Source organism: Lutzomyia longipalpis, chromosome 4, assembly GCF_024334085.1.
Source record: "Lutzomyia longipalpis isolate SR_M1_2022 chromosome 4, ASM2433408v1".
NCBI lineage: Eukaryota > Metazoa > Arthropoda > Insecta > Diptera > Psychodidae > Lutzomyia > Lutzomyia longipalpis.
In genome coordinates, this window is record NC_074710.1 from 19,764,975 (window position 1) to 19,792,397 (window position 27,423).

The following is a 27,423-nucleotide window of genomic DNA, read 5'->3' on the forward strand; positions in this document are numbered from 1 at the left end:
AGCATACATGGTAGCATAGGATAATGGTGTCTTCTCTATTTCCCTACCAATATACCATATTTATTAATATGGTATATTTTACAAGGAATATTTATAATTTTTTTTCGAAATTTCCTATATCTCAAATTTATATGCCGAAATACTTTACCGTCGCAAATAAGTCAAAAAGAACCTAAAATGGACCTTTCATTAAAAATTAATTATTTTTTATAAAAATTTTTGAAATATTTCTGATGATAGAAAAAAGATTTTGTCTTTACTACTCATTTAAAATGTCTTAGACATCCTTCCTATTGCTTAAAATGCTGACCCGGCTTGATTCAAAAGCAATTAAATATCCTGAATTTCGCTATAAAATTTATTGATACTCCCGGACACTTAAATCTACGCCATATCTCGTAGCTTAAAAATTTTTGTCACATATATTGTATTTGGCCGAAAGACTGAAAATATCAGAAAAGTTATATGTTTTTCAGACCAATGCAAGGAAATTTCATTACTAAACACGAATAATTCTATTTTCACTTCACAAGGCGTGTTGTTTAAACGTTTCTCCGTATTTAAGCATGTATTATGAAAAATAGTGATTTAATATTTTGGTATCTACTTTATATTTCAATTCAATAAAATTGGTAGCAAACATTAGGTATAAGTAACCTTAAACTTTTAAATATACGCGCATCAATCAAATACAAGGTGTTGCAAATTTTGAATTCTCGATAAATAATACCTATGTATAACATTAAAAAAATGAAAGTAAAATATGTACGTACATACTTGCATTGATTTATTGGAGACAACCTTCTTAATTTTTTTTAAAATGTACCTAGGTATAGAAAAACCCATCATTATGAAAATGAGGATATGCAATAAAACTTTGAAGAAATGGTACCGCTTAAGACAAGGGTACTTGTCTGCAAAACACATGTTTGGAAAAACCCTTAATGTGAGACTTTGGTTACTTTGCCTGGGAAAACCCTTAAATGTTTATGACCTAAAAAATTTTGCACTCAGAATTTAAAAGATGTTCCGACAAAAATATTGCTAACAGGCTTAACACATTTTGTCTCACAATAAATAAAGATTAGATCTCTGTTTAGTAACCCAGATTATTTACGAAGAGATTTAACGATCTTTTCTCCTTCGGGTATATATATCCCTGAAACTTTTTTAAAATTTCAGTTCTTTGACGACCGCGAAAGGATACTTTAGTTCAGTAACTTGAGTTAAGTCACCAGCAACACAATTTTTTGTTCAGAGTGTAATTTAATTTAATTGCATTTTAATCTGAGAGTAAAACAAGTGCTGTTTAATTGTGCAGTGAATTCGAATAATAGTAAGGGTGAGATAAAAATGTACAAAATCGTCAGGACCCTAGAAAATGGAAAGAACCGTCTTTCCATTGTTCCAAATGGATGGGAAAAGAACAATAAATTGTATTGGCCTCCGAAAAAGCATTCTAAGCTGATAAATGACCCTCTTTCTGAGCCAGGTAAGTTAACCATTCAAATATTACGATTACTTATTTAATAATCGAAATGATTCCAGAGGATGACTGGCTTGCATTCGACTGTGAACTAGAACGCGATGGATTTAACTCATTCGCAGAAGCTGAAATAGATTTGAAGAGATTACTGGGTGATTTAAACAATCACTTAAGAAAAGCTCCAAAAGAGAAAAGAAGAAACAAAGCCGTAATTTATAAAGAGTTTCGTTCCCTTGTTGATGAGTGTGTGGACGAAAGGATCAATGAGAACCATGAAAACAGATCGACTTTCGACGAACTTAGATCACGCTCAGAAAATAACTTCAGTTCTGATATAATAACAGACATCGCCGACCCTCAAACGCAGATTCAATTTGACGAATCAGTACAAATGGATCTTGACAACAGTCAGAACAATGATGATACATTTTCACATGCAATTTTACCTGTGAACAATGATGACAGTGGCACTTCGATTACCAGTACAAATGATTGTAAGTAATTTGTTGAATGAATTAATAGAATTTCTTTTTTTTTTTTAATTTTAATGTTTCCGAATAAATTTAAAAAAATTGTTATACCATGCGTGAATATTAAAAACACTTTTTTTTTCTTTCATAGTGGTTTTGCTGGAGTTGAGAAAAAATAATGACATTCTTCAGGAAATCCAAGATCAGCTTAAAGAACGAAACAGCCATCTTCGCACGATTTCTGAAGTTACTATGAGTACAAATGTAATGGTTAAGAAGCTGATGGATGCACAAGGAAGAGACCATGGGGAACAGGAACTTGAGGAAAAGGAAATTCAAAAAATGCCCATTCGTCGCCGTCGCGACTTGGAAGACTTTGAATTAAAGCTTTCTGATAAGGAATTTTTCAAAAATCACAAAAAGGAGTTAATTAAAGTAGCAGGTTGCGGTAAGAACAGGGGAATCAAGTCCACGAAAATTGCTTATGAAGTTGCAGATAGACTTTTTAAGAGAAAACTTCTAACCAAATTTTCTTGGACTGGAAAAGGTAATAAGTGCAATTTTTCTCAATTAAGCAACACGTTCACTTTGTTTTTTGCGGTTATCAATTGTGCAGATAACACATTTACAAAAATGGAATGCAAGAACTTTTTTGTGAACAAGCTACTTAAACACTCTCGTACTCGATTTAATGAAGAAGATCGTAAGAAGAATAGATTAACAAGTTCTGTTGTTATTAATTAATAGAGAAAAGACTAAGTACGTTGTTTTTTTTTCAATTTTGGCTTAATAAACGTTTCAGAACATTTATCAGAAATTTTTAATTAACGCGTTAAACGAAAAGAGAAATTGCTGAATGCAAAGAAGGTTTAAGTATAATTGATTTTTTTTAAACTAGGGCTATATTAGCGCCAATCATGTATTAAATATAAACAAAGACTAGCTGCATTAACTATAAAATACCTACATAACTATTTACTTATTCTTATTATAATTTTATGTCAATTGGTCAGTGAAGAATATTCAAAAATTTAAACAAATATAATGTAAGTGTTAAAACTTCATTTTAATGGAGAAACTTATGATAATCAATAAACAATTTATATAGAAAAATGTGAATGTTTTTTTTATAGGAAAATTCTTAAGAAAATTTGAGTTTCTAGATCTGTGTGTACCGTAAAGATCTACCTCGGCTGTCAAATTTACAAACCGTGTTCTCATCTTCAGAAAAATCCATCTCTTAGTTATAAAATGTGGACTTCCTTAATTTATCACCATATGTGTTTACACAAGACGAGGGCGCTGTTAAGCATTTTTATAACAATTATGGAGGCAGAGGTGGTAATTCTCGAAAATCTAGAATTTTATAACACTATTGTGAACAGACCTTTAGAAAGTCAGGATATTTCATTATGACTTTATTCATGTCAGTTGTTGACATTTCAGTGTCAGCTTGCAAAAGTTTGAAAAGGTCATTTTATCCGAAAAGCGAATGACGCGGTTTGTTTAGCTGTGCATCTACTACTTGATATGAACGCATTTTCTTGTTTTTTTTATTCGATTAATATTTTAAAAATTGAAAAATGGAACGAAGATCATTCAGATATAGTTCAAGCTATTATAGAAAAATTGATGCATTGCGAAAAAGTTTAAATAATACGTATAATACTAATCAAGTTTTAAATATAAGTGTCGGCAATGACATTGCAGAAGAAAATGAGACTTCAATGGACATTGATTTTGAAGGTAAGAGAAAAATGTCAAGTAAAAGAAAAAAAAATTTGATTTTTTGTTAGCTTAGTTTGATCTTATAATAAGGGTTCTAACCTCAAAATAAGGGAGCTATTGCACTAAAGTTCTAAGAATTTGATGCTTAAGATTTTACATAGAAAGAACGAGAAAAAACAGCGTTGTTGTATCTCTCGTACTCACATAGAGGTTATGTTATGATGCTCAAGCATTTGGAGCTTAAGTGTAATAGCCCCGTAAATGAGTGATGCTTTAACACTTTATATGTAATATAAAGAAATTAAAGACTAGATTTCTTTAGAAATAAGTTATAGAATTTACTTTCTTTTGCAGAAGAGAATATTAATTTGGATTATTCATCAGATGAAAATACTGAAGATGAGGAGGAATATAATACACCAGATCTGCATAATGATATTCATATCTGGGCAATCGAGCATGACATAAAACATGACGCACTTACAAAATTATTGCATATTTTGAGACAATTTCCAATGTTTCAATATCTACCTTTAGATGCGCGTACAATCTTAGAAACACCAAGGCATATAGATGTGAAGCCAATGGGAAACGGAGAAATGTGGTATCATGGAGTTAAAACCGTTGTCTGTAAACAACTTGAACAACTGAATATAGACAATTTACCAAAAATATCAATCAGGTTTCATGTAGATGGTCTTCAAGTATTTAAAAGCTCAAAGATTGATGTATGGCCAATATTATGTGCCATTGATGAGCTTCCTAATATTCCACCACAAGTTGTTGCAATCTATTGTGGAAACGGTAAGCCTTCCTGTGTGTCGGAATACTTTGAAAAATTTATTCCAGATGTTCAGGATCTAATAAGGAATGGTTTGAAGATTGGCATGCACCATATTATAGTCTCTATTAAGAGCTTTTTGTGTGATCTTCCCGCGCGAGCATTTGTTAAAGGTATAATATTTATTATTTTATTTTAATTTCTATTATGACAGAATTTGGATATGATAGAGATGTGATGGAAAATATGTTTTTTAAAGGTACCTATAAATCTTAATTATTTTTAGGTACCGTGTATTATAATCACAGATATGGATGCAGTAAATGCACAGTTGAAGGAGAAAATGATCCAGGTAAAATATACATTTATTCGCCATATTCACCATATTGTTTGATCTAGTATATAATGTACTATATTTTTAATTGTAGGACCACGAATGAGCTATCCTACATTGAATGCTCCTAAGAGAACTAATGAAAGTTTTAGGAGACGTCAAGATCCCTCGCATCACCATGAAACATCTATTATTGAAGAATTGCCAATCGACATGATTACAGCATTTCCAGTTTCCGATGATCTTCATTTACTGCACCTAGGTGTTATGAAAAGATTAGTTTTAGGTTGGATGGAAGGTAAATTTAATTACCACTCAAAATGGCCAGCTGCAATTACTAAAAAAGTCTCTAGAAGGTTGGTTAAGCTTAATTATTACAGACCAAAAGAACTTCATCGTAATATCAGAGATTTGAATGAGATTTCTAGATGGAAGGCAACTGAGTGGCGAACTTTCCTTATGTATACCGGTGTTGTAATTTTAAAAGATATTCTCAAAGAAGATGTTTTTTATAATTTCTTATTACTTTTCTGTAGTGTAACAATTTGCGAATCTCGTCATTATCACCACTTACTGCCAGTTGCGGAAGCCATGTTACAAGAATTTGTAAAAACATATATACAGCTCTATGGTCGCGATCAAATTGTTATGAATATTCACAGCATCATACACGTGGTTGATGACGTTCGAAATCATGGGCCATTATTATCCATGTCTACTTATCCCTTTGAAAACGAATTGCAAAGTATTAAAAAAAAAGTGAGAAATGGAAATCGTCCACTCGTTCAAATTGCTCGAAGACAAATGGAAAAATCTTATGTGGACTTGCTAAAAGCAAAAAAGGTTAAAGTATATCCAAAGTTGGACAAAAAGATATCAAATTCACACGAACTCGATGAATGTTCTGGTACCTATAAGGCCCTAGACTTAAGAAAAGATTTTACACTAAAGGGTGATCATAAAAATTGTTGGTTTATGAATTACTCAAATGAAATTGTCAGAGTTATAAATATTACACAGCACAATTCAGAAATTGTTATTTATGGTCAAAAGGTACGAGAAATTTCAGATTATTTTACTCAAGTTATTAAATCATCAACCTTGAATATTTATTGCTCCTCAGATTTAGTTTATGATAGAAAGAGAATTTATAAATTGTCTGAAATTAAATGTAAAATGTTTGGTATGGAACATAAGTCTAAGACAATTTTTATTCCGCTTTTACATACCCTCTTTTATACCCTTTAAACCGATTAAATTGTGTAAAAGGAAAGAAGCAAAGATTTGTAAATAAATTTGTTATCATAATATAAAAATGAAAAAAATATAAATAAAGTATCGATAATGGGCCTTATTCAGCGACCAAGAAACCCTTGAAATTCGCTTGAAATCTTGAAATATCAGTACAAAATTCAAAGATTTCAATGGTTTCTTGGTCGCTGAATTAGGCCCAATGTTACACTTTTTAAATGCTTTATATATAATGCTATTATAAAAAAGCGCTGTTATTATAATTTAGAATTAATTCTATAACTGTGCACAAAATGTATAAGTAGTAATTTAAAAAATAATTGGTTTTACATAAAATTGAAAATAAAATCATAAATCATATCTCACACATATGGAAATGAGTCTTTTGAATCTCAGAAACTCTAAGAGGGTTTCTTTACGTTCGGATGTCCCATTTCTAACTTCATTGCTGCCGTACAAAACTTTGTAGAAGGTCTTGTAAGACACATACGCACAATCTTGGTCACCCGCATAAGCATTCTTCCCTATAGTTATATGACATGCGCGAAATACTAAAATTGCGACAATAAATGACGAATTTCTCAATGAACAAGACCTGGCGCACCCTCATTATGATCTTCTTTAACGATTTCATTGATCATTTTGATCATTTTTATTGATTTATTCGAGAAAATCGTGAAAAACCTAAACCAAAACAAACGCCTGTCAAAGGTCAAAAGAAGAGTGCAGAAATACAAAAAAGAAATATCCCACGCAGTCTTTCTCTTTCTGTCTCTCCCTCAACACCAAAGGTTGGTGGAGGGTAAGTATACTTACGGTATTCTGACGTTGAGATTTCGGCAGGAATTTTAGCCAAAGTTGATGGAGGGTCAGAAATGTTGTGCTTTCTTACGGTATACTGACGTTGTTAAGGAAGAAATTGAAAGTATATTTTTATATAATAAATGAGATTCTTCTGCTCAAAAAGGCTTCTAAAACAACTTGCTATCTTTCAAATAATCATTTTAATGCATTTATATGCCATTTTAATTAGTTTTTGATGATAGAAAAAATGATTGATTTTTCATCTTACTGACCTTTAATGACTTATTTTTGACGATATTCCAACGTTTACACAAAAAATTGAATTTATGCGAAAATATTGAAGTAAATGAAGCAAAAACGTCTTTTAATAGCTTTTTGATCATCTACAAATAGATTTTGTAATGTTTTAATGATTAAAAATTTGATTTCTGCAAAATGACTAAAAATGCCTCAATTTTTACTGACTTTACTTACCAAAAAATAACGTTATTCTGACGTTAGAATTTAGTAAGCTAATGACGAAATTCTGACCATTTTTTACGATAATTTAACGTTATTATAACGTTAATAAATAGTAAGTAAAGTCAAAGTTATTATGTGTTAGCTGGGAAACATGACCCATCTGGACTCCACAGCATTTCCACAGAACCATAGACCACTAATCCCTGAATGGTCTCTAAAAATAATAAGGAGAAGCACTAAAAAGTGATACAAGAGCGTAAATAAACAAGAAGTAGTTGGTGAAAGATGTGTGTGCGATTTGTTGAAATACCAAAAGCAATAAAGTTTTGCTTCTATCAACTGTGTGTGGAGCACACGAAGAGCACAATAACCCGGGGTGGCAAAGCACCTCGATGGGTATATAGAGAAGCACATTCCGAAATACCTTTCACTCCGCAAACATAAACAAACCCAAAGTTTTCGGTACTTATGGTGGCGGTGTGGGAGGACAGATGGGAGGGGGGAGGGGTGGCTTTTGGGTGTATCATTCGGTATGGGGGTAAGTATTGAATTGTCATGGATTCTCTCACCGATAAATGGGTGCTGTTGGGGATATTTTCGCTGAGAAAGATGGCATTTATCGGCTCAGGAAGCCTCCCATGTCACCCTCCACACCATCCTGATGTTCCTGCAATATACGATAGGCAAAAGCCATCATCAATAAATTCTCTCTCTCTCTTGATTTTCACAGAGTAATGCAGAATAAGCGAGATCATGATGCAGGGACGTACTTCTGCGTAGCTGAGAGTTCAGCAGGAAAGGCTGTATCCCGCAATGCAACCCTGCAAATTGCAAGTAAGTAATTTAGTTTCTAAAACAAAGAAGCAATGAAGCATACGCATCATTATCTAACCTCTATTAATGATGATTTTTTAAATATTTTTTACTCATAAGAAAGTAATAAAAGAAAAGAAAGAAATCATAAATTGACAAAGATGCATATGCTTTATATGCCTAAGAAGCAGGAGATAAGGGAGAAAAGGGGCGTGGTTTATTAATTAGGCTTCCTTTTAATGATGAATTTTTAGATATTTTTTACTTATGAGAAAGTAATGAAAGAAAGAAAAGAAATCATAAATTGACACATAGAAGCATATGCTTTATATGTTTAAGAAGCAGGAGATAAGGGAGAGAAGGGGCGTGGTTTATTAATTAGACTACTTTTAAAAAAATAATTCTAATTGTTTATAAATATACGGTGCCCTGATACTGTGGGCACCACATGGAGGCTGTGGGCAACTCCCTCAGTAACATTTGACGAAGGCTCAACTTAGACTCATCATTCTATTCTTCGTACCGTTCTCTGCTACAATTAGCTACATTCTTACAACTTTTTCACTCTCCTTGTCTAATTCATCTCTCCTCATTCTCTTTTATGCTCTTTCCAATTTGAGGGTCTGGAACTCACTCTATGAGCAGATTAACATTCGCGATATCTTATGACGTATGTAAAAAAAAACCTTTAGACCGTACATCCGTTTGTCCGTCTTACTTTTCTACATCGTTTAGAGGCATGCGGTCAACGGAAAAGAGGCAGATAGATTAAATTCAACCACACTACACTCCGACCGCCATTTTGAAAAATTTTAGTCATTTATTTCCAATTAATTAACAAAGAAAATCATCTCAAGAATCAATTTAAATATTTAGAAAAAAAAACATTTTTTTTACAGTTAGGATATCATTACAGTAGCGGAGGAAAATCATTTCCTCTTTGGGAATTTTCTCTAAAGCTTCAAATGCTCCAAAGAAAATTTCCGAGAAAATAGTTAAAGTTAATGACACGGAAAAAGAGATTGTTCTCCTTAGGAATTTCTCACATGGTTTTCTTCATTTTCCAGCCTTTTTGCAATGAAATGTCTCATGAAAAACTTACAGGGAGTGAAAATGGAGAAAATGTTTTTCTTTCATTTTTTATAGAGGAGTGTGGGGTGATTTTGGAAAAAAAAATCTAGAAGAGTTTTATCTAAATATTTTTATTTGTTTGTTTGTTTTAATGGTTTTAATCATTGAATGTTATTTGTATAATGAAATTTATTATAAAAAATTACTTTTTTGATAATATTCAGAAAAAATTGAATACATAGATGCAATTTCAGGGAAAGGGGGAAAATGAGGGGATGGCGTACAAAAGAAAAGCTCCTTGTCGCCAAAAAAGGGGTAGTATTTTGTATTCTACTGTTGCAATCGATGTGGCAGCCATGGAGTAGACAAAGCGAAGCAATTTCAATGGTATTTCGTGTGATAAAGCATTGTGCAGTGTTTGCTGGGTGAAGAAGAAGTAAAAAAAATAAATAAATATAAGAAGTTGTCTTCCGTGGTTCGTGCAAGAAAGCTCCCAGTGACACTTTTTATATTTAAAACTTATGACATTCATAAATTTTATTTATTTACTTCTTTTCGCGCAAAGCTTTTCTCACACTGCTATCTACCCACATATATCCTCCATTTTTTTGCACTAGGAGAAAAATGAAGAAAAAGAAAGCAAATGGGAAAAGCACAAAAACTTTGCTCTTTTCGCATATAGAAGAAAATATATCCCAAACTCAATTAACTTAAGTAAATTCTAGAGAGAAATATTATTTTAGTGTTGAAGGAAGAAGAAAAAAAGGCTATCCCAAACTTGGCTTCTTCTCTATGCTCAATTCCTCCTTTATGCTTGCTCATGAATATTTCACGACTTTTGAAAATTTTTCCTCATTCTTTTGCATCTAATTTGATGGTAAGTTTGGCAATGGAATGAGTTGTTACGATCGTAGATTAAAGATTTTTTTAGGGAAATTAGCAGGTGAATTTTTGAAAATTTTTACAACTTTCTTAAATCAATAAAAATAAATTTCAAAATTATTTTAATGAAAAATTCAACTCTGGGAACATTGGGGGCCCATCTTGCGTAATAAATAATGTAAAAAAAAAACCACCCTTAACGCATTTTTCCATCCTCTCAATTATCAATCGATGGTGATGCGTGTGGGATGCCTGAGTGCGTGAAAATGAATTATGAAAAGGGCGATGATGGAAATTCACGAAACGCAACACAACCAATAATGGTTCATTGAACCATCCCAACCGATTTCCCATCGGGATTAGCTTCTCAGCTAATCCCCGATGGTGCCGGAGGGGGTGAAAGGAACAGAGCGAGACAAAAAAAGGGAGTGACAGATGGAAGGCAAGAAAAGTATTAGCTTGGGTGGAAGATGAAAAATAAAGAATCTCCCATGAGACCACAATTGGTGCGGATGGATTTGTGCATTGCACATCGTATTTGAGGATGAACTTTCTCGAGAGCTTTCCTTCGGAAAGTTTCACATATACTATATTGCAGGGAAACCTACGATGGGAGGAGGGGCTGAGAGATGACTCGGGTGGGTGGCTGACAAGTCATTGTGGTTTATACCACTGAGAGTTGCACGAGAGTCCACTCTTTTGCAACAAAGTTCATGGTGGAAACTTTTCTCCAACTCACACTTTGTGGTCTCTTCTCAAACGCACATGGACAGCAGAGTTGATTATTTTGTAGATTTTAAATCAAATTTCTTGATTTGATTACTTTCATTTATTTAATAGAATCAGTTAATAAAGATATTCAAATTCTCCCAATTACAATAACTTTGAGCTTAAACTTACAAAAAAATGATTTTTTCCATAGCTTTCGGCCCTTAATGATCCTTTAAATAAACGTTTATGGATTCCAAATTTTGTAGAATTTATATTACAGCTTTTCTTGACTCTAAACTCGAAGGAAAATCTTTTAAAAGATTTTTTATTATAAATTTCGAATTGAGTTTAATTTTATTTTCCACTTCCGGATTTCCGGACATTTTATCTAGCTACTAGGACGTAGCTCTCTAATCCTCTTAACTCATTTTATTTACTACATATAGTAAAATCTAATTTCTTCACATTCTTAGACAATTCATTTGAACTTCTAAAAATGAATAAATTAATTTAAAAAAATCTTTAATCTTTATCTAGATAATTCTTTAACATGCATTTTATTAACTCTGCATCACTGGGCATGTCCCATTTATTCATGGTGGCACTTCCTTTTGGCATTGCAAAAGACATTTTGATATTTTCCAGTGCAAAGAGCACAGATTTTCCAATTTCACCCCCTGCCACCATTTATCAAAATACACGATCCCCGAGTATGACAGTTGAGACAATTCCCCATTGATTTTCCGGAATTTCAAACAATCCTGGCTCGTCCAGCTACCAACTTTTTATCCTTTTATCCTAATAATTGGATTTTCTTTTCTTTCATTTTTTTTGGTGGTAAAATTAACCACAAGAGCTCACTTAATGAAATTAATTCCATTTGTATATGGAGCGCGATTCTGACGTGACAGAAAACATCCACTCTGCAATATTAGTTAATCCATTTTGGGCTCTGTTTTTTCCAACCTGCTCTCTTATTTCGTTAGTCCTTTTTGCGCGAAAAAGCAGCAGATGAGGGTGGTTTCAGTGCAGGTACCTACATAATGTTAAAAAGTAATATGTTTATGAGGTTGAAATTTTAGGGAAATGAGAGTCAAAGTGGAGGCCTAGCTGAATGCATTTGATGAAAGGATTCTTTTAATTTGTATTTCTGATAGCAATTTAGGCCTGGATCCATTTAAAGTTTGATTATTTAGAGTTAGTTTGATTTGAATCTTCTTTGTATCGAAATCTTTAATAAAAAATTGAAGCATTTTTGCTCCATAAAAATTTTTCTACTAATCATAAGATTGTGTAAGACATTTGGGGCAATTATTGATCAATAATTGAATTACAGGAATTCTTAATTTGACGATTTTATGCATCGTTGGATACAATTCTGCGATGAAGATATTTTAATTATTTTTTTCTGAAACTTTTGAGAAGAAATAATTAAAATTCATATAAGGGATGGTCACGTTATTTTGGAAACTCTACAGGAACAAAATGGCCAAAATGTGAGAATTTCAAATAAATTTTTTGAGCACAAAAATTTATTTTCTAAATCAAAAATACTGAATTCTTATCAGTATTTGTCCATTTAACAAGAGTGCAAGCAGATTTCAAAATTTTGGTTTAAAAATTGGCTTGAAAATCGCTCTTGAAAGTCCCCGAGTTTCCAAAATAACGTGACCATCCCTTATTAAGAATTCATGTGATTCAATTATTGATCAATAATTGCTCCAAGTCTCATACATAATCTTATTATTATCTGGAAAAAATTATGAAACAGAAATGACATAGTTTTTTATGAAAAATTTGAAGGCAAAGAAGATAAAAAATATTTAAAAGAAATGAAATAAAAAAAATTTAAATTATTTTTCAATGTGTACATACCTTTGCAATTATTGAACAATTTTTGCCCAATTATTCAATCATTATGCAATGCGTTTTTCCTCAAAATTTAGTTTCAAACTATTGTAGAAAATTGCCTCAAAAATGTTCTCAAATTTATTAAATTCCCTTTTCAGGATTTTAAAGAAATTTTTCTCATAAAATTCATTTAAAAGAATTCACTGTTCTTCCTTTCGGAGAGAATCCTATTTTCTTCACTTTATGGAGATATGCGCACCAATTACATGTGGAAATTTCTTTTCACCCAGCAATTTCAAGCATCAAATTGCTTCTGAAAATATCTCTTGTACTTTTACTATCCACTGTATGTTATATAGAAATGGTCAGAAGGACTTTTCAACTCCATAAACAAGGATCAAAATGATTTTCTCAAGCTCTCTCCTTGCCCAATTAAACATCTTATAACTATGACGTCATAGAGAATTATATTTCCCATTTGGCAACCTTCTCCATCCCCATGAGACGACGCCAGGGAGCATTAGGAAGGCGTGTAGGTGGAGGAGCATGTAGGAAGGACGTTATGGGAAATTAGTGGAGAAAAATTAATAAATTTCACCTCAATTTGAGGCGATGGCACTTCCAAGAAGATTCTGCTGCAGTAATTTCACCATCATGCCGAGTCACGAAGCGTCACGGCGACCGTAGCACGTGTGAGTGGCTGTGTGTGTGTGTGGAGATGTGGCATCTTAATTACGATACGGGGGCAAAGTTGAGCTCGAAAATTGGGATGATCCTTCGTAAGGGGCTCGTGGGATTTTCCAAAAAGCACTATCTCATCACGACTACACCGCATTTTCATTTTGTCGACCTCTCCCCCCGCCCCCTGAAACTGGGCAGGGGGTGGTCGTACATACATCCCATGAGATGGAGCTCTACGGTGGAGATTGCTCTACGTGTGACGTGTACATATGGGAAGGTCGGTGGGTTTGGGAGAGTGTTGGCTACATGGGGTACATACATTTTGGCTCTCTCAGCTTCATATATATTGTTGTACAACCCCCCAGTCCCCCCAATACCCGTTGTAATGCATCTCTGGCACTCATGAGAGTTCAAATGAATTTCAGTCCAGACTGTATATATTTGGCAGTTTGCCAGCATCCACCTCGAGCCCATCCATTTCGGAAGAGGGAGGGTAGTAGTGGCGTGCCCCATGGCTGGTGGAGGAACATCAGTTTTCGGTTTATTTCGTTATATTCAAACCAGCAGCGAAGTGGGAGGTATTGCAACATTGAGCGGCGGGCGGCTCAAAGCCCAAAGCTCATGGCATAAAACTTTCAAGATGCTTTTTGATGCAATTTTATTTATTTAATTTTTATTTTAAATATCAACATTACATTAACAATATCAAGGGGTGTTTATCTGACGAATATTTTGATAATTATGGCGAATCAATAGAATATTTACGAAGATCTGTATATTCTAATTCACCATAAAATTCCTTTGATAAAAGCCAAATAACACAAAACCGTATAAAAAAAATTTAACCCTTTTCTGCTTGAATTTACTACTTTCCAGTCTTTAATTTTTTTTGAGACTGAAGACTCTGCTTTTTAGGGCTGAAAACCAAATTATACTTTTAGGTTTCAATTTCCCACGTTTTGGGTGAATGTACAAGGTTTTGGGGTAAATTTACTACTTTTCGGCTTAAATTTACTACCTTTTGTCCTTTATCGGTTTGAATTCACAGCTTTTTATCCTTTCTAGGCATGAATTAAATATATTTTTTAATGGTTTTGTTTTTCAATATGCCATTTTAGGTCTGAAATAAACATTTTTATCCTTAAATTTAGCCTTTTTTATAGACTTGAATTTAACATGTTTCGGGTTGAATTTACTACTTGGGTTAAATTTAGTCCTTTAAATGCTTGAATTTAATATTTTTCAGACTTCTGCTCCTGAATCTAAGCCATTTTGAGGCTAAAAACCAATATTTTGATTTCTTTGGCAAATCATTCGAATATTAACGAATAATCCGAATATTTCCAAAGATACGAATTATTTCATTCAGATAAACACCCCTTGATCAATATTAATTACTCTTTTAAAGAAATCTTCCCAAAAAAAATTTTTTTTCTTCATCATTTCCGAATAATTTTATTATATAGCCAACTTCCTCGTCATTTCTCATTCTCGAATGATTTGTTTCTCCTCCCCAAAAAGACGTCAATAATGCAAATTCCATATCCGAAAAATCAATAAAAGAGGACAGTTGTTGGAAATTTACTGGAGGGTTTTTGCATTTTATTTGAGAGAGAGTCATCGTGTGAGTCCAATTACGTATTCAACTGAATGTCAATACCAAAAGAGACTTTGCCTCCTCCCCCGCACAGACAATGATGGTGCAAGAAGGAACTTCCTTTTAGCAGCAGCAAGCAGACTTTATCAATTTTTGCATATCATCCATCCAAGTTTTTGTTGCAACGAATTTGTATATTTGTTTGGTGTTTAATTAAAATGCATTGCAAATTATATATGTACAGAATGAGCGAGAAAGCGAGAGAATGGGAGGGGAGAGAAAAGATAAATATTGTGGATAATTTATTTAAAAAAAAAAATCCACAATGAAATAAACAAATTAATACACTACAATAAAAATAAATTGATTAATGAGCACGATTTATTTATTTTGCTAAAAAAAACATTCAAACAAACAAACAAACTCAATCATCAGTATTTGAGTACTGTCTGGCGCTCATCCAATATGTGCTGTAGTACACGGAATAGTTAATGATCAATTTCATGGTAAATTTCTCCAAAGGCCCATCCCTCGGTAATTCAGTGGTGTGATGTAAAACAATATATTTTGCCTCTTGAAGTGCCTGAAGCAGCATCAAAGAGTTTGTTTGATGATGATCTTTTCAGCGCAAAGAACGAATCATTCGGAAGTGCGTGCTTTTCCTTTTGAGGTCAAGCAATTCAAATCAATTGGCTCAGCAGTGCTGATCACTTAATTGGATAATTCATCATTTATTACTTAATCTTTGCCATCGCAAGTCTCGACTTTTGTTCTACATCCAATTTCACTTTACTTGATTGAAATTTATGTCAATTTGCAATTAGGATTAGATTAATTTTGTGTGTTGGCCTCAGAATTAGACGTCAGAACTGATTTAATTTAATGCAGCACCAACGCCCACAAAATGCTTCATAAATAGGAAATATACAATAACGTTAGAAATTGTTTAAGAAAAGCTTTAGAGAAATAAACTTAAAATATTCCGCGAATAATGAAATGAATGAACAATTTAATAAATTTCCATCGTTAGAAAATCTTGATTGAAATATTAAGCAAACGAATATTCAAATAAACGTTAGAATATGCTATAAAATCTTGTAACAAATGTTTAAAAAAATATTTAAAAAAAAATTACGATTGTTAGACCTTGTTCTTCTCTTTATTTTAATAATTCTCTGGGCCAGACGTCATTTTGACATTCACACAGCCCTCGTTAGAACTATTCAATGAATTACAAAACGTCAATAAAATTTTGACAGAAAATCATCAAAGGAATATGAAACATCATTAAATCATTTGAATAATCTTTAAAACGTTAAAATTTTATAAGAATTTGAATAAAATCAAACATTAGATTAGATATTTTTTAACAAAAAAGTTAGAATTAAAAACTGTCATGTAAAATCTTTTACGTTAGAAAGGTTAGAAAATATTGACAGAAAATATATTTATTTAAGTATAAAATTCTTGAAAAAAAATTAAGAATAAAAAACAGCTTTTTTAAAATTATGGAATTTGAAATTTCTTTAGTGACAGAAATTTCAAATTAATTTAGAAACAAGGGACACAAAAGACAATTATGACGTCATTGTCTAGGGGAGAGCGGGGCTAATAAAGTCACTTAAGGGTTTAGAAAAAGCCTGAAATATCATATTTCCTAGCTAGATAGAACAAAATGGTCTGAGAAAGAGTTGTAGGGCAGTAAATTTCCTAAAGAAATGAGCTATACATTTCGCTTTATGTGTTTGGGAAATATGTTATTTTAGGCTTTTTCAAAACCCTTAAGTGACTTTATTAGCCCCGCCCTCCCCTACATTTTTGGATAGGTAAGAATTTTCTGGATTATCCTAAAAGCAAAAAACAATTTTTTGGTGATTTCCTATTAATTTCTTTTCGCTGTGACTTATTTTTCGATTCTCTACAAGATTTCGGGTAAACCTATAAGTCTGTCGAATAAAGGGTTTTCCCATACAGGCACATTTCAACTCCTTTTAATTGTTTTCTTCATAAAATCGTAATTTTTAAAATAAAATATCTTAAATAATTTTTTTTAATTTAGTTTAATTAGCTTGGAAATGATTTTTTGGTCCTCTTCTCACGACATAATAGTAGTTTAGCATGACCCCTTGTGAGAATGCAAGAAGGGCCTAACATCCCATCATGCAATTGCTCCCAAAATGAACTCAGCATTTCCATAAACACGCAGCATGACTCACACAACGCACATAATTTCCTCGGGGAATCGATGTTATAATGCTAATATTGATGAATTATTCTTACTTACAAAGAGGAAGAGAGAGAGGGGGCATCCTGACTTGCCAATGGTGGTGGCCCCTTATGCAATCTTGTACTAAACCTCGCTTTGGTGTTGTGATGATGTTTGCTCTGGTTTTGTATACATACTAACGTTAGACCGATGTCTCACTGTGACACAATTAACGAAGAGAATTCTTCTTCGATGCTCTGTTGGGAAAATGCTTCACTTTAGTGCTGTGGATTAGGCCGCAGCATGACGAAGGGCTTCCTCCTCTCTGTTATGGTAATTACATATACGCTGCTGCTCTTCCACCCTCACCGCGCAATTGATGCTTCTCCCCCGCGTGGGACCATCATCCATCACTCATCATCATGTGGCCCTTTGTGTTAAGCATTGAACTACATTTTATGGAGACGCGTTTGTTTGTTTATGCACAAGGAATGTTCAAGAGAATCTTTTTGCTTTTCTTTTTTACCACAATCACTCTGTGCTGGATTGTGTGGTAGTGGGTGAAGGAAGTGAAAGAGGAATAAATTGAGTTGAAGTTGGAATTTTTTTTATTCTTTTTTTAAATTACAATTCAATAGAGACCATCCTAGTGCAAAAGCATTGTTGCTTCCAGCATAGAAAAGCCATTTCCTCAGGTTGGAGTGAAGCAGCCCCAAAGGCTGCTCTTCTTCATGGCATTGTGGGGGATCCTTTGATTTATAAATTGCCACCGGGAGGCAGGCAGAGAGGACAAAAAATTCCTTGCTGTACAGTCGCATATAGTTTGAAAAATTAATGCTCCTGTTTGAGGCGAAAAGGACGAAAAACACCCAAGTCCCGGAGATTGATGATTTATTTTCCAAAGGTATGAAGTGGGGCGGGGGGAGTCTCGGTGTGCACCGCAACAAACTAAAAGAAATTCTCTGTCTGTGCTCTGGACAAAGTTGATGGGTAAATCAGCCCACAGACTCAGTGAGAATTTTATTCTTCGGCGGAGGCTTTGGCGTGAGATTAGCCAGACATTAATGCCAGACCACTTATTATCCCATTGTATGCCATCCGTAATGGACGATATCGTGGAGAGAATTAATTGATTGCCTCCACTATATTGCTCTTGTTCTTCATTTTCTCATACTATGTGGCAACAGACGTTCCATTTTTGGCAACATCGGCAACATATTGTGCGGAGGAGACGAGTCAGCAGGAGGTCGAAAACTCCCCATACATACCTTCCGACCTTACGACCCTGTGGTCAGGAAGGGGGTGGCCACACTCTATGGGTTTCCCCCTTTCTCATCCTTTTTGGGCTTTCCGAGTCATAAGAAAGCTTCCTTTTGCAAATTCATCACAAGGGTTCTCCTAGAGATTATATTCAGCTGAGGGCAGCAAATGTTTCACTTTGTTCTAAATTGCAAATTCAGCTTTAACAATTTAAATTTTCCCTCGCAAATAATTTCTACAACAGATGGCGTTATTTTTTTTACCAAAAAATTAGATATTTTAGCTGAAAAGTACTTTCCGTAAGAAAAGAAATAAAATAATAATTTTTATCATTCAATGTTGCTTTCATAGAGACCAAGGACGGAGTTAGAAAGCTTAACGAATAATTAATGGCATTTGCATTCAAATTAGTAGTTATTTAGTTTTAATGATTGACGCTTTTTTCTAACGATTGACATTTACTCAAAGACATTTCGTCAATTGCCGCTACCTCTGTTGTATAAAATGTTTTTTTTTATATGGAGTTTTAAGGAAGATATGACAAAAGTAGCGACAAGAGACGATTTTTAGTTCGTCGTTTGCTTAAACCGTTAAACTTTTAACTTTCCTTTTAAATGTTTGACATTAAATCAAACGTTTGATGTTTCTTCTGGCGTTGACTTTTATTTTGTTACGTTTAATCTGTTTTAAACATTTGACGTTAAACAAAAGACATTTGGAGCGTTTGACATTAGCGTTTGACATTTTTCCTAGTATTTTATAAATTTAAAAAGTTAAGAGTTTGATAAAAATAAATTTAACATATTTTGAAAGAAAATGTCAAAAGTTTTATTTATCAAAATTTTAACATTTTAAGAAATCAAACGTTAGAAAAAAAAGTATTGAACGTTTATCAAAAACGCAAGTATTAACGTTAAATGGTAAAAAAATCTTATCTTATATTTAGGATTTTTTTTGATATTTTTTGTAGGTATACTTAATCGTTCATGACGTTAAAAAGTTCTCTAAATTGAGCATTTGACGGTTCTTTTATAAAATGTTTGACATTCATTCTAACATTTAACGATTCTTGTGAAACATTTGACGTTTATCTGATATTTCTTCTAATATTTTATTCACTGTAACACATTTCCAGACATTTTTTTTAAATATTTGACGTTACCTTTCTAACGTTTTATGTTTGCTTTTCAATTTAAAAATAATTTTCTTTGCATAAAATTCTAAAGAAAAACTTTTTGAGTGTTTAGTAGACACCCTCAAACATCTTCCTAAATGACTACCAAATTAAATTTAAAATATTTACCATGACATAAATAAATGACAGCATTTTTAATTAGGCAAACGAAAAAAAACAAATTATAAAAATACAAATCAAAAAGCAATTGAAAAATTAAAAAATAATCAAAATTATCTTGTTTTATGTTAATTAAAACACCCAAAAATATAAAATAAAACAAAGCGCAAGTACGCCAAATTTTTAATTATTCACAAAAATATGAAAATCAGCAAATTTTAAATTAATTGCATCGCCTATGGAGTAATTTATATATTTTTTAATATTCACAGCAATTTTCATATCATAAAAATGAATTGAATGACAACTCAGCAAAAAAAAATGATTCTCGTTTCCCTCTCTTTAGGATTTTTAATGCGTTTTTTGTGTATAAAAGAGGGTTCTTTTTTATTTTTTATAATTATACAACGAGGAAATAAAGGAAATTAAATTAAATATATTTAAGGGAAATATTGACAAAATTATTTTTAAAAAAATCAAAAATTCTTTTTTTTATAGGAGAAGAATAATTTTTCTTATTATTCTTATTAATTTTTAACTTGATTCTTTTAATAGAATGCTTTCGCTTCGTAGAAAAAAATAGACCACCCCGTGAGGAGATTTTAGTGTCGCGCACTCTGAAACCCCAATTTAAGTGTAAAAAAAACTGGGCAAGAAGACCATTTTGGATGGCAGAACTACCCCTAACCCAATTTATTCCCAACGTTAGAATTTGTATGAATGTGATATCGTTGTTTTGTGTGGGTGGTAGAATTGTTTAGAGGTTTCCCATTGAAATAGAAATTTCAATGATGTCCATTAAATGTCTGGCATCGAAAATGAAACCCTGACAGACTGTACCGTCCATCCTCACTGCACACAACTTTTGGATTCAATTCATTTTCACTTGTGTATATGAACCATTCCAATCTACCCTGAAGCACCCTGTTTATACCCCCCGCCCCCCGCCCAACACATCCCCCCGTCAATGTGAACTGTTGGTGTGTGGGAATTTAAAATTGATTGTGAACCCAATTCACTCTCTTTCCCTACCACTGGTGGGACCACTCTTGCCACCCCACCTCCCTTTATTCCTGAGGGGATGGGGTTTGTTGGTGCATCGTCTGGACAAAAACACCGCATGGGAATTTCGCCATTTACCCCCAGTACTGTGGGCTGGGCCAAAATGCAGAATAAATGATTGCAAGAGTTGAAAAGAAAAAAAATTCTAGATGAAAGATTAAAGATTAATTCGGGAATTACTTTTTAAAATTAATTCTGTAAATGAATTTTGCCAAAAATTGATCTAGTATTGAGATGAATATTTAGTCAATTAGGGACAGCATTAGATGTAAATTATTGAACATCTGATTACTTGAAAATTGCTGAAGTTCACTATTAAATCAGGCTTAAGTTTTCTTAAACCGGAACTAAGTTTTTAAGCCAATTATAAGTTTTTCTAAGGTTTAATCTAGTTTTTATACCAAATTTAAGTTTAATCGAGGTATTTAACTGAGGTTAGGCTTAATCGAGGTATTTTTGGAAAGATTTTTACGATTTTCGTTAAAGATGATCAAAACATCTACTTGTCTTTGCAGATCAAAATTCGTAATAAAAATCTCTTAAAAAAACGCTTTTCATTTCAATTCAGCCTGACCTAACGTTAGAAACCTTTAAGCTTGATCTTAAGAAACTTAAATTCTGCCTAAAAAAGACTATAATTAATTAAATCATGGAAAATCAATGCTGACGGCACAAATCAGTAATAAAGAAAAGATTGATTGAAAATTGTGCGAAAATGGGATTAAAATTGAGCAATTATTCAGTCAGAATTGATTGAAAAGCATTCTCTTCTTGAAATTCTAGCCAAAACTAAATCTCCCCAAAAACATTTTAAATAAATTTTAAAAAAATCTTTAATCTATATTTTCACCCCCACACCACCATAAATCAACTCTGTTTTCATTCGTTTTCACGAAAGCAGCAGTGATTTACAGATTATTGTGTCAATTTATCACTAATCCATTCGTTGTATTTTATCTTCTCTTTTTTTTGCAGTGCTCAGAGACGAATTTAGGGCTGTACCGAAGAATACAGTGGCCCTAGCTGGGGGTCCCGTGGTACTCAACTGCACGCCACCCCGTGGAATTCCAGAGCCATCGGTTTTGTGGTACAAAGACGGCAAATTGTTGGAGATTAGCGGCAAAAGGTAAGCAAAAGAAGAACAAACCAAACCCACTCAGTCACGCTCAATCGAACCTCCTGGAATTTCATTAAAATGTCATTGAGGAGCATTTAAATTAATTGATGTGAGTGCTTTACGATGAATAATTTACCCCCCAAAAATCGATCGGTGTGCATCCACACACACACACACCACGCGATGGAGCCTAGAATTGATTGTGAATGTACAAATGTTTGGGTGCTCGTGAGAAATTTGAATTTTATGCAAATTACCCCTTCGTCATTCAATTGATCCATCCTGTGTGATTTTTCTTCCAACAAAATGAATTCTTCTTTTATTGTGTCTGCTGCTGCCTTTCCAATGAAGCACCCACACACACCATCCATTATAAGACGCCAAAGAGGATGAGAAGATCGTCTTTTATCGCGCTATATTACCTCTGAGAAAATGTTTTAATTAAAGCACATTTGATTCAGGTGAATTGGGTGATTGTATCGTTGTCTGGTTAACAAAAGAAGTTACTTTTATCACACCCCCAAAAGAAATCAATAAAAGTCGTCTGAAGGGGGTGGGAATGTTTTCAACAAATTAAGAGAACTAATTTAGGAGATTATTTACTTCTGAATTTTCTTTTTTGTGCTTTGATTAATTTCTATGAGAAAAGGAGGATTCATTGAAAATTTTTCTAATTAAAGAAGTTTATTCATTCTAGGATTGGGACGTGATTCATTCATTCTAATGCATTCTGTCCCAAATATACCCCCTAACAACGCCCTTTGATATATTAATTATGTATTTTTCTTAAATTTATTAAAAAGTCCTATTGTGCTACTTGGGAAAATTAGACCCAATCAGCAAATTATGACGGTTTTATTCAATCAAATAGTTAAATCGTCTCACTTTAAAACAGATTTAATTTCTTTAAAGTCCTCAATGTTCAAAGAAAAATATTAAATAATTTATTTTTCAATAAATGAAACGAATGAAACAATTAAAATAAAATCAAAAGTCACAAAAGAGTCGTACGGGGGTAACAAACCGTCAAACCTTTTTCAATTTCTCAACTTAATTTTTCATCCACTTCCACACTAATGAATGGATGATTTTTGTTGGAAAAATCTGCTTCTAGTCTACACTTTTTTTTGCATTCACCACATTTCACAACAAAAGCTCCTTTGAAATGCTAATTCCAAATGAAGGTACGCTCCAAGCACTTTTGGGGTATTTTTTGCCAAACGTTTGTGCTAAAATTAACCACCCTGGTGGTTCTTTTTTGCCACCTTCAGCACTTTCTTGTCAATATGACGAAATGTATAAAAAAATGTACTGGTAAGCTGACCAAGCTTACGGGAGCTGTGTTTCTTTCAGTGTACCAATTTTGGGAGAGCAAACTAAAACGCGAATTAATTTAAATACGCGCAAAGTCGGGAAAAGTTGAAAAGTCATACCCTAAGAAATGTTTGGAAGGCCATATCTCGAGAACGGATCCATAGATTTTCATAAATTTTTTTTGTTTGAAAGGTCTTGAAGTCAGCTATAACATATCGAAAAATGAAAAAAATTTATGTCGCCATTTTCGAAAAATTCGAGTTCGAAATTTTCGAAAACTTTGTTTTTGACTTTAGCGCCTCTTGCGGTCATTTCTCGAAATTGCAATGTTATAGACATTTGTAGGGCTTCACGAAACCTTTCATTTGCGCTTGAGTTGATCAAGATCGGACTTGTAGAACCCGAGATATGACATGCCAACTTTGGAAGGCTATATCTCGAGAACGGATCCATAGATTTTCTTCATTTTTGGCATGAAGCTAGATAATATGGTCAGCTACAACATATCAAAAAATGAAAAAAATTTATGTCGTCGTTTTCGAGATATTCATCGAAAACTCATCGAAAATTTTGTTTTTGATTTTTGGCCCTCTAGCGGTCACTTTTGAAACTTCGGATGTTCTAGAGAGTTGTAGGGTTTGTTGAGATCTTTCATTTGAGCCCGAGTTGATCAAAATCGGTCAAGCCGTTTTCGAGTTATGGTCGATTTTCGATGAAAAATTGTGGCGGCCATATTGACTAAACGGCTTGACCGATTTTCGAAAATGAGGTATCGTTGGAAAGCTCTTGATGGCCCCTGCAACATATCAAAATTTCAGATTTTTAGCTAATACAGGGGCTGAGATATAGCGAAAACAAAATTTTGAGGTTATTCAAAATGGCGGACGGGGGGGTGGGGGGGTGGATTTGACCTCATAATCGGATTTCTTCAGGTCGATATTTAAACTTTGCCGTTTACCGCAAGTCTCTATCTATCACCGTTCTCTTGCAATTTAAGTTTGGAATCCGGACGGCCGGACGGACGGCCGGACGGACGGCCGGACGGCTGGCCGGAAAAAACTTATTTTTGGCGCATACGTTTTTTGGAATGTGGGGACCCTAATTCGTGCTCATCCCAAGTTTGAGCCCGATCTGACGACTTTCGATTTTGCTCGGTACACAAAAGCTGTGTCTGAAAGAAACACAGCTAAAATAAATTCACACCAACTAGGCCTCTCCAACATCTCAATTCGATATTTTCACCCACCGCCACCCCTACCCTTTCCCCCATGCGCCCCACACAGCACATGAGCACGCTATTCCACTTCTGTAGAGGCAAAAAAAAAAAACGAAGGGAGTTGGCGACATATCGATATGGTTGGTTGAGAAATGAAAAATTGACACCAACGAAATTTTATCGTTACCACCATCTCCCACACCAAAATCCCCCAAACAGTGAGGCCAAAAAATTGGGGGTTGAGGGATGCGGGGAAGTTTTTTTTTTTTGGCAATGGAATCGCTCCCCAACGATAAGAGTTTATATCGTTTATCAAACGTGAGCTGCATTTATCAACACGACACACAATCGCTCTTTGGAAGCACCCAACCGATGACTCCGGGGTGGTTTTTTGGCAACCACCCCATCACCCACCATCGCCCACTGGCCAACCCCCCGATGCGCACAATTTCACCAATTTGTGCACATTTTGGATAGGATCCAATCTAATTTTCACGCGGTTGGCACAGAAAATAGGGGATCCACTGCCATTTTCTGCATTTGCATGGAAACTCTGTTTTGGTCGGGCAGAGGGCAAATGGGTGGGGGCGGGGTTGGTGAATTAGTCCGGATTCTCTCTCGACTATTACCCCCACACCATTGAGGAGGGTGTGGAGCCCAAACAATTTTTCCACACTCTGGTTAATTGCTTGAATTGTTGTCCACATTACTGCCAAATTGGTTGTATTTTAATTAGTGTGGTCTTCATTTATTAAAACGACTTTCCGGATGTTTGGTTTTCCACAAATAAAAGCATTGGTACTTTCAATGTTTTTTTTTACATTAAAAAGAATGAGTTTTTTTTTTGTTTTTTTATGTTGATTTACAAGAGAATTTGTTTTCTATTTGGTTTAAAAAATCATTAAAAATCGATTAAATAAACTGAAAGAAACATTGCTAAAAATTAATTTTTTTTATTTGTTGTTTAAATGAAGATAAAATGTAGAGAGGGCGCATACAGAACGCTGATAAAACGTCTAGAAAACCGTTGATAAAATGTATACAGAACGCCGATTTTTTTTTTTGGAAAGTACCCTATTAAAGAATGCAGATGGTAAAAAAATCATAATTAAGTTTGTTAAAATACATTTAAGAAGAAGAATTAAATGCTCTAAAAAGGCAAATAAAAAGCCATTGAAATGCCTAAAAATTGCCGATTTTTATGTAAAGAATCTAATAAATAATTCACAAAACTTCAAAAAACGTATAATTAAACTTGTTAAAATGCATAAAAACATAAAAATTAAATGCCTGTAAAAACGCTGATAAATTGCCTACGTATCGTTGATAAAACGCCTACAAATTGCAGAAAAACGCTTACAAACTAAACAAATCGTCCATTTATGTACAGAACTTTAAAAAAAAAAAGTTCAAAAAATACCTAGAAAAAAGCTAAGAAAAGTCTAGAAAGAGGAATAATTAAACGCTTGAAAACATAAAATAACATCAATAGCGTTGATAAAACGCCTACATTTTGCAGAAAAAATGCCTACAAAACACCGACAAAGTGGAAAATCCAAAATTTAGCTTTTCAAGCATTTTCTTCGCAACATAAATCGCATATTGGAAGAATGGATGCTGGCTTAAGTACCCCAAATACTTTCAATTTACGAAAATCTATCGCTTCCGAAGTATCTACTTTGATGGCATTCCCATCGCCATTCGTAAGATTTATCGTTTTGATGACCAAATCCTCCAACTTCCACTTTTTTTCCTGGAACAACAAAACAATGAGCCAATCTGCTTTTCTGCAGGAGAGGAAGGGAAAAAAGCTCTTTTGCTGAAATAAAATGAACATCTTGGCCACAGTCCAGGAATCCTAGATACGGAAACCAATGGGCTATTCCCATGAATTATGCAACAACGTAAATTAATTATTTCCCACTCGATTGACACCTCATTCGGGATTCTCAACCTCAACTCCCGGAGAAGGGAGAGAGCGAGAGGAAGAAAATGGAAAGAAAGGCTTCTCCTCGAAAATTGGGAAAAGCCAAAAAGGGGTAGGATGGTGGATATTTACCATCGTCAGCACCATCCAATATATACATTTGACAATATGCGGGGATGGGCCGGAAGGGCCTGATCGCTTTTTTTTCGCCGATTTTATCGCATGCGATTTTATATGAGGCGAGAAAATAGCGCGCGTCAGTTTATCCGTTGAAAAACGGTCGTCTCATCAATCAAACAGCTCTGACGTGACATGATACCATTCATTCTGTCCAACCACGGAGGTGGTGGCATCAACCCCCATACGCAACTGCGGAGGTAGCCCGTATGGGCTCCAGTATGCCTCCCTCACGCGGTGAGAATTGCGTTCTATCACGCTCCTCCGGGGGCACAAACATTTTGAATGCGAAATGCGTGCACAACAAGAAGAATTGTCACAGCAAAGGCAACAATTTCGTATGGGGGCTGATGAGGGTGGGGGTTCACAAAGGGTTGGTTAGAAGGTAGAACGTACGGAAGCCATCATTTGTTATAGAGCAAAACGGAATTGTCTTAAATAGTTCATTCCTGTGCCTTTTGTAAAAGACTTTCCTCACATTGGCGAAGATTAATCATTTAAACGGAAGTTTTCTTTTTTAAATCGTAACGTAATTATTTTAACCCTTTCACATTCTTTGAGTGAAAGTGTGACGCAATCATTTAACGTTTTTCCGGAATTTCAATGAATTTAATTGTTTTTCAAAGAAGACGTTCTGAATGAAAAATTGCCTTCTGTGAGAATCAATATAATAATGTGAGGAAAAAACTAGAATTTCAATATTGCTGTTTCACGTGGATATCAAAGGGTTAAATGAGACTTTTATACATATTAGAGCTTTCGCCTTTTCTCCGAGAAGTTTGATATAAAAGTTCTTAAAAAATTTTTGGATTTTTCTGAGTCTTCAAACTCTGAAACGTTTTTTATGAAAACTAAATTCAAAACAAGTGAAAAAATCCTGATCTTTAATACAGAATTTTTATAAATTAATCAAGAAGTTTCTCTTATA

At 33.8% G+C, this 27,423-nt stretch overlaps 2 protein-coding genes across 2 annotated transcripts in view; both read left to right on the forward strand.

Annotated features, from left to right (window-relative positions):
* Positions 1-27,423, forward strand: part of LOC129794675 (protein sax-3-like) — a 144,724-nt gene that overhangs the window by 82,778 nt on the left and 34,523 nt on the right. Inside the window, exons 3-4 of the mRNA XM_055835489.1 lie at positions 8,047-8,150; positions 21,720-21,870. Of these exons, the coding sequence (XP_055691464.1) occupies positions 8,047-8,150; positions 21,720-21,870 (255 nt within the window). The remainder of the gene's footprint in view (positions 1-8,046; positions 8,151-21,719; positions 21,871-27,423) is intronic.
* LOC129794692 (uncharacterized) lies at positions 3,535-6,590 on the forward strand. The gene is made up of 4 exons (XM_055835536.1): positions 3,535-3,702; positions 4,039-4,638; positions 4,752-4,817; positions 4,894-6,590. Exons 1-4 carry the CDS (start codon positions 3,540-3,542, stop codon positions 6,045-6,047), a joined length of 1,983 nt encoding a protein of 660 aa, XP_055691511.1. The 5' UTR covers positions 3,535-3,539; the 3' UTR covers positions 6,048-6,590.